Genomic DNA, 13,402 nt, shown 5'->3' on the forward strand with positions numbered 1-13,402 from the left:
AAGTACTTACTGTATCCAAATCATGAATTTAAGTGTTAGAGATACAAATAGAAAAATAAATGTCCCTACTCTCATGTAGCTACATTCTAATGGGGTGGAAACAACACATATGCAAGGTTTCAGCTGCAAGGCAGGTAGAAATGTTCCATGTTGTCCTTAATATGCAGCATCAAAGTAAATGTTATTGCCTCTTCTTTCTTGTTATTTCCATTGATAAAATCATCAATTTCTGATTTTTGAGTTACTTGATAGTGCTGAGAACTTTCTTTTCTAGTTCTTAAGTAGTTATGGCTATAGTCTCTGCCAGAGCAGATCCCAGGCTACATTTTCACAGGTGTTTCCTTCCAGGATGATGGCTGGACACTACATTTTTATTTTCAAGGCTCTTGAGTTCAGGGTCCTGGGCTGTCTCCCTCAGAGTCTGGAGGAATATGATAATCAAGATACAGGTGATCATTTTATATTTGGCCTGATACATTAGGTCTCTTCCTTAGGGTGCCTTCCTACTTAGTGTAGCCTTGTTTTCCTAGGACAGCTGGTGATGCAGAGGATGGATTTTTTGGCCTGGAATTTGGACAGTCTGAGTTTAGATCCAGCCTCAGAAATAATTTGTAGCTATGTGGCCCTGAGCAAATCACTTAACTTTTATTTGTCTTAGTTTACTAAGTAGTAAAATGAGGTTAATAATAGCACCTGCTTCTCAGGGTTATGAGGATCAAATGAGATATCTGTAAAAAGCACGTAGCATATATGCCTGACACATAGGAAGCACTAAAAATAAATGCTTATTCCCTTCCCTTCCCTTCTTATATGTAGAAATTGATTAGCAATTGGTAATGATTGTCTCCTTCTCCACAAGAGTTGCTTCCCTGAATGATGGCTATATCCAGCATTTTATTCACTATTACATGGTTTTGGGTGGGGAGGGGTTGGATTTTTTTTTTATCTTGGTTGACTTTATTACTGGTTATTTTTCATGTTGATAAGTTTTAATTATAAGAAATAGCATATGCTATCTAATATGAATAAGGTATAGCAAAACAGGCTTTAACTAATGGAGATTTCTTCCTTTGTTTTTAGATCCCATACAGTGGTCTACAGACCAAGTCCTGCATTGGGTAGTTTGGGTAATGAAAGAATTCAGTATGACTGATATAGACCTACCTACACTAAGCATTTCAGGAAGAGAATTGTGTAGTCTCAACCAAGAAGATTTTTTCCAGAGGGTCCCACGAGGCGAAATTCTGTGGAGTCATCTGGAGCTTCTTCGAAAATGTATGTTAAATCTATCATATATTGTGTAATTTGTTAACTTCAGTCTTTTATAACTTTTATTTAATATTCTATCTCAATTTTTATTTTCATCTTAAGTGCCATTTCAAACTTTTAAGATTTTTTTTGTGTGTATGTGTGATATTTTGCAGAATTTTAGAGTTGGAAAGGTCCTTGGAAACTATCTAACCCAATCCATTTGGCTTAATAGTGTTCTTCTCTACAACAAAGTAGGCAACTGGTCACCCAGTTTTGGTTTGAAAATCTCCAGTGAAGGGGACCCCACTACTTCCAAAGGAAACCCACTCCATTTCAATAAGTTCTAATTGTCCAAAAATGTTCTTTACATCAAACTTAAATTTGCCTCTTGGCATCTTCTACCCTTTGCTCCTAGTTCTGCCCTCCAAAGATAAGTAGAATAAATCTTGTCCTTCTTTTCATGACAGCCCTTAAAAGATTTGAAGGCTACTATTATATATCCCCTAAGTTTTCTCTATGCCAAACATGACCAGTGTCTTCGACTAACCCTCATTGTAGTGTGATCTCACAGCCTTTCACCATCCTGGTTACCCTCCTGTGAATGTTCTCCAGCTTCTCAGTGTCAGTCCCCGGAACTTACTGATCTAAGAGATGGAGGTACAAAAAGGGCAAAAATCATCTGAGTAGAGAACAACATAGTAGGATTATCAGCTCCTCAGTCCTGAACATTATCCTTTAATGCAGCCTAAGATCACATTAGCTTTTTCAGTGCTGTAATTGCCATGCTGTTGATTGGTACTGAACAACTCCTTCATCTTATACTTGGTCATACTATGGTTTAACATAGTTATATACTTTTAGAGAACCATAGTTCTCAAAGTTAATTTCTGCTTGTTAAAATTATGTTTGTGTATTATGTTTATTAAAATTATGTTTTTGTAATAGTAATGGAAATTTTCTTCCATTGCTAGTTATAATTTATTCTTTACAAAAAAATAAAAATAATCATTTACTCTTGTTTGAAACAGCAGCCAAAATCATCATTAAATTTTTTAATTGTATTTTCTTCATTTTTCAGAAAACACACTTGGCTTCAGATTTACTTATTCATTTGGGGTTTACATTTAACAAAATTAAATGTTGATTTTTTTTCTTTATTCTTCAGATGTATTGGCTAGCCAAGAGCAACACATGGGTGAAATAGCAACAGTTACCATTGATCAACGTGAGTACTTAGGTCTATATATAGTTTATCAGTTTAAAATGGTTTCCTCACTTAGAAGAAAAACCATTTTATTTCCTAAAATCAAATTGCAAACCTTTTTGAATCAACTTTATAAATATCATTTACTGCATGTAGCCTTGTTTTTCATTTGGTTTGTTACTTGCTAGTCCATATCTAAATGTAACATTTTTTAAATCATTTATTCATTTGTTATACTAACAACTACTTCGAATAGTTGATCAACAGAATTTTCCTATACTTGAGAAATAGAAAAAGTACAGAATATGTGATTGTGTAGTTACTGTATAATAAGCCATAAGATAGTACTGTTGTTGTCTCCTAGCCAGACCTGTGATGTCATTGGTGTAGAAAGCTGACCATGAGGAGCCTCCTCTACCAAGACAGACCAGCACCTCTGAGGTTTATGATCTTTAAGAGGTGCCTGGTATGTGTCAGAGGTCTTGAACCGAGCTCCTGCTGACACCCAAGACCAGTTGTTTAACCACTACCTCACACTGCCTTTCATAGTATAGATAAAGGGATTCCTGTGGCCCACATATTAACTTGGAAAATCACAAATTAATATAAACTATGTTGTCCTATATTTTTATTTATATTGCTCAACATTTTTCCATTATAATTTAATCTCGGTTTTGCAGACTTTTAGTGTCAGTTTCAGTCCCATATATATCATTGTAACTCATTTTTCAAAAGGAGAATCAAGTTGAATATTTGCCAAGTTATTTATGTAAAATATGTTATCATTATGTTAAAAACTCTGGATCCTTTTCCTTGTCAAATTATCTTGTGACTGTCATAAAAGTGTAAGTCTTTTCCTAAAACTAAGTTAAAAGAAAGGAATTAAAATAAATGTGCGTGTATGTTTTCCCAGAATATTGTGCATATCTTTAATTAGGAAATTATAACTGCTTTCTCCGTGGTCTTATGTTTCAGCTGTTCAGATTATACCAGCATCAGTCCAGCCCACCACACCAACCACCATTAAAGTTATAAACAGTAGCGCAAAGACAGCTAAAGTACAAAGAGCACCACGAATTTCTGGAGAGGATAGAAGTTCACCTGGAAACAGAACTGGTATTTTCCCACCTTATTTATTATCAAGTATTTACATTCCTAATGTGTTGTCCAAATTACATGTGTACGTTAGAATTGTGTCTGGGAATTTTCTACAGATGAACTTTAGAGTGAAAGTGGAATTTCCCCTCAAGTAGGATTCAAATAGTAACCAAGTATTTGTATTGCTAATGTTAGCAGATAGTAAACCAAAGGAATATATCACTTATTTCCTCTTTGTTCCACATATGAGAATAATAGTTGTGGCTTCTATTTCTGTCTGAATAGGAAATAATGGACAGATTCAACTATGGCAGTTTTTATTGGAACTTCTTACTGACAAAGATGCTCGAGACTGCATTTCCTGGGTTGGAGACGAAGGAGAGTTTAAGCTAAATCAGCCTGAATTGGTAGCACAAAAATGGGGACAGCGTAAAAATAAGCCTACTATGAACTATGAGAAGCTTAGTCGGGCTTTAAGGTAAATAATTTACTAAATTTTTGGAATTATTTTACAAAATGGTTATTCAAATTTGCTTTTCACCTGTTACTATGTTGCAGAAATTAGGGATTGTATAGACATAAAAACAGCTGTGTAAAAGAAATGTTATAAAAAGTATTTGTATAGTTTCTTTAAAATCCTATTTTTGCCCTTTTCCGTTATTTCTCTTTTATTAAAATATTTAAATATCAACACAAACTAAAACTGATACTTTCATATAAACTGATTTTTAAAATTATTTTAAATTATTTTAAAATTATTTTAAATCACTGTTTTTGAGGTACATATAACTGTTTGTTTGGTTTATTGTTATCCTTTCTAAATCTGCTTTAATTTTAGGAAATCAAATTTCACCCAGTTTTTTAAAATTATAATTGTATTTGTAATTCTTATTATTGTAAATGAAACCAAAACTTTTACAGATATAATCTTTTGGGGATGCCAACAAACCAAAGCTAGTTTTTTGTGATTTTTTTTCTTTATGACTGACAGTGAGCAAAGATTTTCTTGTTTGCGTAGTTGACAGGAGTATGTAGATAATTTATGTCATTGAAAAGAAAAATAAAACATGATATAAACTTTGAATTTTAGAGTTTAAAGGTGGCTGCCTATTCTAATCCATAATGAAAAAAAAGAATCAGCACTACAGAGTACCCAGTAGGAGGCCATCTAGACTCTGCTTGAAGACCCTCTCAAGAACAGATGCTACTTCCTAAGGCATCCCATTCTATTTTGTGATTGCTTTAATTGTTAGGGAGTTTTTTTCCTGACATCAAACTTAATTTTTGCATTAAATTTTCTAATGTCCTGTTAGGACAGAGCAAGTCTAATGATTATTTCACATAATAGCCTATCAGATACTTGAAACCACATTATCCCTCTTTTCCATCAATCTTTGAATCATCTTTTTACTAAGCTAAATATCCCTACTTCATGCTATCAGTCCTTGTACACAATGGATTCAAAATTCCTTCACTGTCTTGGTTTAGTCAGTCAGTAAGCATTTTTTAAGTATTTTCACCAGAGACTGGAGTATTGGAGATACAAAGAATGATAACAGAAATTCCCTGCTTTCAAGGAACTGACAGTCTAGTGAGGGAGACATTATATAAACAACCATGTACAACAAGATATATGCCTGTCAAATTGAAAATAATCAGCAGGAAAGGCACCTAGTATTAAAGGGGCGTTAGCAAAGGCTCCGTGCAAGATGTGAGATTTTAGCAGAGACTTAGTTAGGAGTAGAAATGAGGAAGGAGATCATTCCAGGCATGAAGACTAGCCAGTGAAAATGCCAAGAGTCAAGGGATGGCCTGTCATGTATGAGCAACAGTAAGGAAACCAGTGGTACTGGAGAGTTGAAGGGAGGGGAGGTGATATGTAAAAGGAGTAAAAATACTGAGAAGATCGGAAAGGGCAAGATAATGAAAAGTTTTAAGAGCCAGACAGAAGATTCTATATTTGATTTTGGATGTAATGGGGAGCCACTGGAGTTGATTGATTGGAGGAAAGGGTGATATGGTCCAACTTACTCTTCAGTAAAATTAACCTGAAAGCTGCATGGAGAATGGATGGGATTTGGAGAGACTTGAGACAGGGAGACAATCCAGAAGACTGTTGCAGTAGTTCAGGACCTAAGTGATGAGGGCTTGTTGACTGTCAGAAGTGGGGCTGGAGGGTAGGGACACATATAAAAGATGTTAGGAATGACTAATTTGGCAGCCAGTTGGATATGGTGAAGGGGAGGAGGGAGAGTGGGAATGTGGTTGAGAGAGTGAGAAGTCAAAGATGACACCTGGGTTGTGAGGCTATGTGACTAGGAGGAAGATGGCATTCTCCACAGTAATAGGGAAGTTAGGAAGAAGGGAGGGTAGTAGAAAAAAGATAGCAAGTTCAGTTTTGGACATGTTGAGTTTAAAATGCCTAATAGATAATTCAGTTCCAGATTGTCTAATAAGCAGTTTGAGTTGTGACGTTGGGGGTCAGGAGAGCGGTAGGTTAGGGCTAGATAACTATATCTGAGAATCATTTGCATAGAGATGATAGTTGAAACCATGGGAGCTGATGAGATCAGCAAGTGAAATAATATAAAAGGAAAAGAGAAGAGGACCCAGGATAGAGCCTTGAGGATACCCTTGGTCAGTAGTCATGACCTGGATGAACACTGATATGCAGCTGCTGACAAGATAGATTCTTTCTATTTCTGTTTTGTCTTCTCACCAGGAGGAATATGTCATGAAAACCTAAAGAGTACATTGCCCTCTCGTTTGTGACTATTTTTCCTTTAACTATTCTTATTAGGACATGGTCACTGTCACTTTCTTTTGCTTGGAAAAAGAAAACTTTAAAAACTCTTAAAGCAAAAAAGAAAGCGTTAGCTCTCACTGCTAACTCATTGAGTTTTACAGACCATCAAAACTCCTGGACTTTTTTCAGACTCATTGCCAACTATATTTCTTTCCTTCCTGTATTTGTGAAGGCAGTTAGGAAAAAAAAGTCTTTCCTTCTAGTATTTGTGAAGACAATTATAGAAAAAAAAATTTTTTCAATCAGCAAAAATCTATTCTCCCTCTTATTTCCTGTCTCCTCAACTGAAAATGAAAGAAAACCTGGGTTGCTAACATGCATAGTCAAGCAAAACAGATTTCCACATTGGCTGTGATTAAAAGAACGTGTGTGTGTGTGTGTGTGTGTGTGTGTATACACATATACATACTCACATATTCATGTACACATATGACTCATTCTTCTCTTTGTATCTTTCATCTTTGTCAGGAGATGGGTAGCATGTTTCATTGTCATACTTGGTGATTGGGCTGATCTGCATCCCTAATTTTTTCGAAGTTGTTTGTCTTTACCATATTATTGTCATTGTATAAATTATTATCATGATTCTTCTCACTTCATTCTGCATCATTTCATGCAAGTCTTCCCAGCTTGCTCAGAAACTATCCTCTTCATCATTTCTTACTTTTATACCGTTCTTGTTTGAGGATTCCCCAACTGATAGCCACTCCCCCTCAAACTCCTATTCTTTGGCACCTCAAAGAGAGCTATATGTTTTTGTACATCTTTAGGAAATTGTTTTGTTTAGCACTAATCACTCCCTTCATCTTTCAGTCTTCTAATTCCCTATCCTCCTCCTAATTCCCTATCCTCCCTCTCCCTATTGAATGAAATGTATTTCTGTACCTGTCTGTGTGTGTGTGTTCATCACCCCTTTGACCAGTTCCAGTAAGTGAGATTCAGGTGTCAGGTGTCCCGCACTTCCCAGCCTTCCTTGCCTGATGGATCTCTCCTGTGCACCCTAATTGGGATATCATTTTCCCTAACTCCGATTTTCCTTCCCCTCCCTTTCCATTCTTCTCTTAAGATCAAAATGTAACATAACCACTCCAAAATCATCTGTTTAATTAAACTCCCTCTTAGGGTCCCTGATGATGGTAAGGTTCAGAGGAGACACATATATCATCTCTCCATATTAGAATGTAAGCCATCTTTGTTTACTCCTTTATAAAACATTGTTTATTTCTGTTTACCTTTTTGTGTTTGTGCAACTTTTGTAACTCCTGTATTTTAACTTCAGAGTTTTTATGTAGTTATAATCTTTTCATCAGCAGTGTTTGAAAGTCCTCTGTTTCATTAAAGGTCCATTTTTTTCTGTAGGATTCTACCAATTTTTTTAGATGAATTTTTCTTACTTTAAGCCTATATCCTTTGCCTTTTAGAATATCATATTCCAAGTTCAATATTCCTTTATAGTGATGGCTGCTAAGTCATATAATCCTGACTGACTCCACAGTACTTTCTTTTTGAATGTTTGTATTATTTTTTTCTTTGACCTGGCAGCTCTGGATTTTGGGCTGTAATGTTCCTGTAAGTTCACATTTCAAGGTTTGCTTTAGGAAGTGACCAGTGATTTTTTTCTGTTTAGATTTTGCTCTCTGTTTCTCAGAGTTCTAGGCAGTTTTCTTTTATGCTATCTTGACTCTTTTTTTTGATCATGGCTTTCGAGTAAGCCAGTGATCCTTAATTTATCTCTCTTCAGTCTGTTTTCCAGGTCAGTAGTTTTGCTATGAGATACCTAATCTTTTTTTTCTGTTTTTTCAGTCTTCTGACTTTGTTTTAATCTTATTGTCTTGTGGACTCTTTATCTTCTATTAGTTCTGTTCTAATTTTCAGGGAATTTGTTGCTTTGGCAAATTTTTGTAGTTCTTATGCCAGACTGTTAATTCCCTTTCCACACCTTTTTATCCATAGCTCTGTTTTTGCCCTGTATTTTCCTCTGCAGCTCTCAGTTCGTTTATAAAAACATTTTACTGTTGCTTTGTCTCTTTTAGAAATTCTAGTTGAATTTGTGCTCAGGCCAAAGGTTTTCCTTTGAGTCATTACTTGTAGACTTTTTTGGAGTCATTTTCTTCTGATTTTGTGTCTTGAGCATTGCTTTTCATGGTAGGATTTTTTTTGTTTGTTTTTTTTTCATAAATTTTTTCAGCCTACCTTCTGATTTTGTACTGTATATTAGGGTCTAGGTTCTGCACACATCTGGAGAGAAGATCTGGATTGGTCCTGTTGCTGCTTACTTGGGGGAAACTTACTTGGGGTTTGTGATCTTGAACATATCATTTTGTTTATCTGGGATGACAGTTCCTTTGTCTTTAATTGGGAGAGAAAAACAAGGGTAAAAGTGACTTGGTGATCTCCAAGTTCCCTTGCACTTCTAGGTGTTCTATTTTTTCCACAAAGCAATTCTGTATTTCAGAAATAAATTAGTTAATAATGAACATGCATATGAACTAAAAAGAGGACTAATTAATTCTTTTTCAGTTCGCAACAGTCTACCTTCTCTCCTCACCTCTCCCCAATTTAGAATGAAAGTAAAACAGAACTTCTGTTACAAACATGTGTAGTGAAGCAAATTTTCACATTAACCATGTCCAAAAGGATTTCTTAATCTGCACTTTTAGTCCAACATTCCTCTATTAGGAGATAAAATCTTGGTTGGTCATTTATTGATCAGAGTTCTAAGACTTTCAAAGTTGATGTTAGTGTTGTTATTGCATAAATCACTTTCCTGGTTCTACTCATTTCACTCTGTATCAGTTTCTGCAAGTCTTCTCAGATTTCTCTGAAACCATCCCTTTCCCATCTTTTTTTGTTTGGTTGGTTTGTTTTGTTTTGTTTTGTTTTGTTTTTTTTGGTGAGGCAATTGAAGTTAAGTGACTTACCTACAGTCCCTCACTAGTGTCAAGTGTCTGAGATGGGATTTGAACTCAGGTCCTCTTCACTACAGGGCCATTGTTCTATTCACTGACCCACCTAGCTGCCCCTCCCATCATTTCTTATAACACAATAGTATTCCATCACATTCAGTACTATAATTTGTTAACAAAGTCCCCAATTAATGGACACCTTCTCAGTTTCCAGTTCTCCACCATCAAATTTTGTGGTGTGGAATTTTGTCCAATTCAAACCCACCAGGGTTTACAGTAGGGGTTTCAGTAACTATAAGTATTTTTGGAAATTCTTAGTTTGTTTTGTTTTGGACTTATCCTTCCTTTAGTGTACCATCCTTATTTTTCCTCTCATTTCTTCCCTTTCCTTCTTGTTTCCCTGTCAAGTGAAATGTATTTCTGTACCCAACCCTGTATGTATATATATTTTTTCCTTCTTTGACAAGTTTACTTGAGAGTAAGGTTTAAGTGTTTTTGCTTTTGTATATACTTCTACTTGGACACCCCAATCAAGCAAGATAATTTTCCCCATCCTTCCTCTCCTTCCTGTCCCCACCCCCACACTACATCCTTTCTTTTTCTCATAACAGAACCACTCCCAAGTCTTCTCCCTAATTAGACTCTCTCTGTGACCCCTCGTGATAGAAAGAGTTATCAGGGGACACAGATGTATCATTTCTCTGTAATATAAGCTGTTTATCCTTATTTAATTCTTCATGTTTATTATCCTTTTATGTTTCTCTTGGCACCTGTGTTTGCACTTCAGTGTCTCTGTGCACATTTGGTCTTTTCATCAGGAATGCTTGGAAGATCTTTACTTCATTAAAAGTTTGGTTTTTTTCATCTACAGAATTATACTGAGTTTAACTGGGTAAGTTATTCTTGGTTGTAAGCCTACATCATTTACCTTCTGTAATATCACATTCCAAGTTCTCTGTTCCTTTATAGTGGTAGCTGCTGAGTATTATATTATTTTGACTGTGCTTCCTCAGAACTTGAATTCTTTCCTTCTGGCCACTTGCAGTATTTTTTCTTTGACCTAAAAGTTCTGAATTTTGCCTGTAATGTTCCTGTGAGTTTTCTTTTTTGGGTTTTCTTTCTGGAGTTAACTGGTATATACTTTCTGTTTCTGTTTTGTCTTCTGGTTCTCAGAGATCTAGGTAGTTTTATGATTTCTTAAATATTTCTAGACTCTCTCTTTTGAATGTGGTATTTAGATAGTCCAATGATTCTCAAATTATCTCACCTCAGTCTTTTTCAGTTCTGTTGTTTTGTGGAGATACCTTTACTTGGTTGTCCATTTTAATTTTTTAGGGATTTTGTTGCCTGGGTAAAGTTTTGTACTTTTGGGGCCAACCTGTTAATTCCCTTTTTAATTCTTTTTTTTTCCCATGGCACTTAGTTCTTTTCCCATATCTTGCTTTAGTGTTCTCATTTGGTTTTTAAAGTAATTTTTTAGCTCTCTCTCTTTTTTAAACTCCTCCAAAAATTCCCATTGGATTTGTGCCCAAGATATTTGTGTTTGTGGCTTTGCCTGTCATTCTCTTCTTTGTGTCTTAAGCGTCTCTGCCACCATTAATAGTTCTTAATGGTGGGAATCTTTTTTGTTTGCTCATACTTCCAGCCTGCTTCCTGGCTTTGAACTTCATGTTGAACCTCAAAAATCTCTATTTCCAAGAAGAATGTCTGACTTGAGCTTTTGTCTTCTTGAGTCCTTCTGCTGCTTTCTTGAGATTTTCAGTGTTACGTTGTATCCAAATTTCAGCAACAGCTCATACTAGAAACGTGTACATTTTCAGTGTTCACATAGCATTGTGGTCTGAAACACAGGTCATTGTTAGTCAGAGAGACAGAAGTGCAAGCTGTGCTTTGGCTTCCTTCACGTTCTTCCTACACAACAGTCCATCTCCCAGTCCTGTTTTCACGGGCTGCCCCCATGCCTGGGACCTTCCTCTACAACTCTCCCTCTCAGCTTACATGACTCTCATTCAGCTTCTACAAAGAGCCTTTCCCAGGCTTCCTTAATCTTAGTGCTCTCCGTCTGAAGTTGCCGACAGTTCATATTGCGTCTGTCTTATTCGTATGTAGTTATTTTGCTGTTTCCATTATTAGGCTACGAGCTTCTGGAGGACAGGGACCACCTTTTGCTTTTCTTTATGTCTACAGCCTTGAACCGGGCTCCTGGCACATAGTAGTAGCTTAGTAAATGCTGGTGATTGACTAAAGGCCCTGTGGCAGAATCATGTTTTTTGTGGGATTAAACTGAACATGGGAAGGTAAATACAAGGGGAGAAAATCAGTGGGAATGTATGATGTATCCTTATCAAGTCAGTGGTAAACAGTAAAGAGAAAATAACTCTTCTAATCTCTCAGGAAGAAAAGGACCTTTGAGGGAAGTAGTGAGATTGAAATAGGGTGAAGGTGAGAAATCTTGACTGACTAGCAACAGTGGGTCCCAATAAACAGTACTTTAATGGGAAGAGAGAAATATTCTATAGTTAGACATGAAGACCTTAGGAATCTATAGGAATGGTTCCCAAAGATTTTTGTTCTTTGAGCCCCCTTCAACAGCTACCTTAACAAAAACATGTTGGAAACTCTTAGGGTGATTTCATATGCTATTCAAAATGCTATTTTATATTTATTCATTAAGTGCGTAAATTAACTACAATGAAGACTTTTGCCCCCAAAAGGTCCAAATTAAATTTTTCATTATTTAACTATAATTATCAAATCTTTTTATCTGCCTATAGTTATTAAAATTATAAATATAAAATTAATTTTAACATAATTATTTTATGTGAGGTATTCTATAAGAATTAAAAGAAGTAATCCAGCAAGACCTCACTTGCTTATTATTATTTACCAAATTTCATATTATATTTCCTTATTTTACAGATTTTTAATATAAATAACATTTAATAAAAATAAGTTCCATTAAGTTACATTGGAAAATGTTTAATAATCTTGTGTAAACTTAATTTCAATGTTGGACATTTTCATTGAACATAGGTTTGCAATACTTGGCTCACCACCAGAGAAACACAGTTTTAAATCTTGTTCTCCATGTAGTTTATTTCTATATTTTCATTTAAAACAAGAATAAAATGAAACTGTTTGCTCACACAAATATATGGTAGAATTGGTTAGGAGGATTTCACAAGCTCTTGTGCTGAGAGATGGAAATTCATTTTTTATATTTCACTTCCTAGCCAATTGAAAAATAGCTAGTTAAGATACAAAATATTTACTTTTTTACTGGTTAATGACAAGCACTATATTAAATGTTAAATCTACTTAGTTTATTTACACAAATTGCTTCATTTTTAAAAATATTTATTTATAAACTAAACGTTTCAAGGAATTAAACTTATTGGACATGACTTCTCTTCTACTGCTGGCACACTGGCTACATTCTTAGAGAACTTAATGAACAACTGAACCAGCAGTGTTGTCAACAAGTTCATTTGAAAATTCACTAGAACAAAGAATGATAACATAATTGGAGGATGTTTAAATTGGAAAACAGCCTTCATATTGTACAGTGTATGGAATGCAAATGAGGGTATATACATACATTTGACCATCTGTTGGGCATGGGTTTGTGGTCAAATGTTGAATCCTTATAGCAATTTGAAAACGATTTGATAATGGATTTAGAAACTGCAGGAACACATTGAGCTTTGTCAGAAGTAGTTAGCATTTGATGTAACTGCTGTACAAACTCCAAAGTCATTGTCCACATGATCATGATTGTTTCAAATTGTTGCAGGAAAAGTCCTTTGGTGTTTCAAACATCCATATGCTTGTCTCAGGGGGAAAATATATTTATAACATTTATTGCATAAAGATACCATTAAAAATTGGTAACATACATCCTCTAGACAATTATTGTGAACCCTTAACAGGTTCTTGTAACAAATGAAAACTGCTGATCTATAGGGATTTGGTGCTTAAAGAGACCACTACCTCTGAGAGAGGGTTATAAAGCCATGCATGGCATCTTTCCTTAGGAAAAAGGGAATTGCAGGTACTAGAAGCACCTGACACAGAGAAGCACAGGAGGGCATGTACCTAAAGAGGATATTTCAGAACAAAAAGGGGGGACATGATCAT

The 13,402-nt window shown here is 35.4% G+C and overlaps 1 protein-coding gene across 4 annotated transcripts in view; it reads left to right on the forward strand.

The window, feature by feature from the left end:
- The window catches only part of GABPA (GA binding protein transcription factor subunit alpha), a 76,027-nt gene that overhangs the window by 57,796 nt on the left and 4,829 nt on the right, over nucleotides 1–13,402 (forward strand). For all 4 annotated transcript variants that reach the window (XM_072614896.1, XM_072614895.1, XM_072614897.1 and 1 more), the window contains 4 exons: nucleotides 1,081–1,275; nucleotides 2,417–2,476; nucleotides 3,431–3,571; nucleotides 3,839–4,031. In XM_072614896.1, the coding sequence (XP_072470997.1) occupies nucleotides 1,081–1,275; nucleotides 2,417–2,476; nucleotides 3,431–3,571; nucleotides 3,839–4,031 (589 nt within the window). The remainder of the gene's footprint in view (nucleotides 1–1,080; nucleotides 1,276–2,416; nucleotides 2,477–3,430; nucleotides 3,572–3,838; nucleotides 4,032–13,402) is intronic.

The sequence above is a fragment of the Notamacropus eugenii genome, chromosome 5 (assembly GCF_028372415.1).
Source record: "Notamacropus eugenii isolate mMacEug1 chromosome 5, mMacEug1.pri_v2, whole genome shotgun sequence".
Taxonomy (NCBI): domain Eukaryota; kingdom Metazoa; phylum Chordata; class Mammalia; order Diprotodontia; family Macropodidae; genus Notamacropus; species Notamacropus eugenii.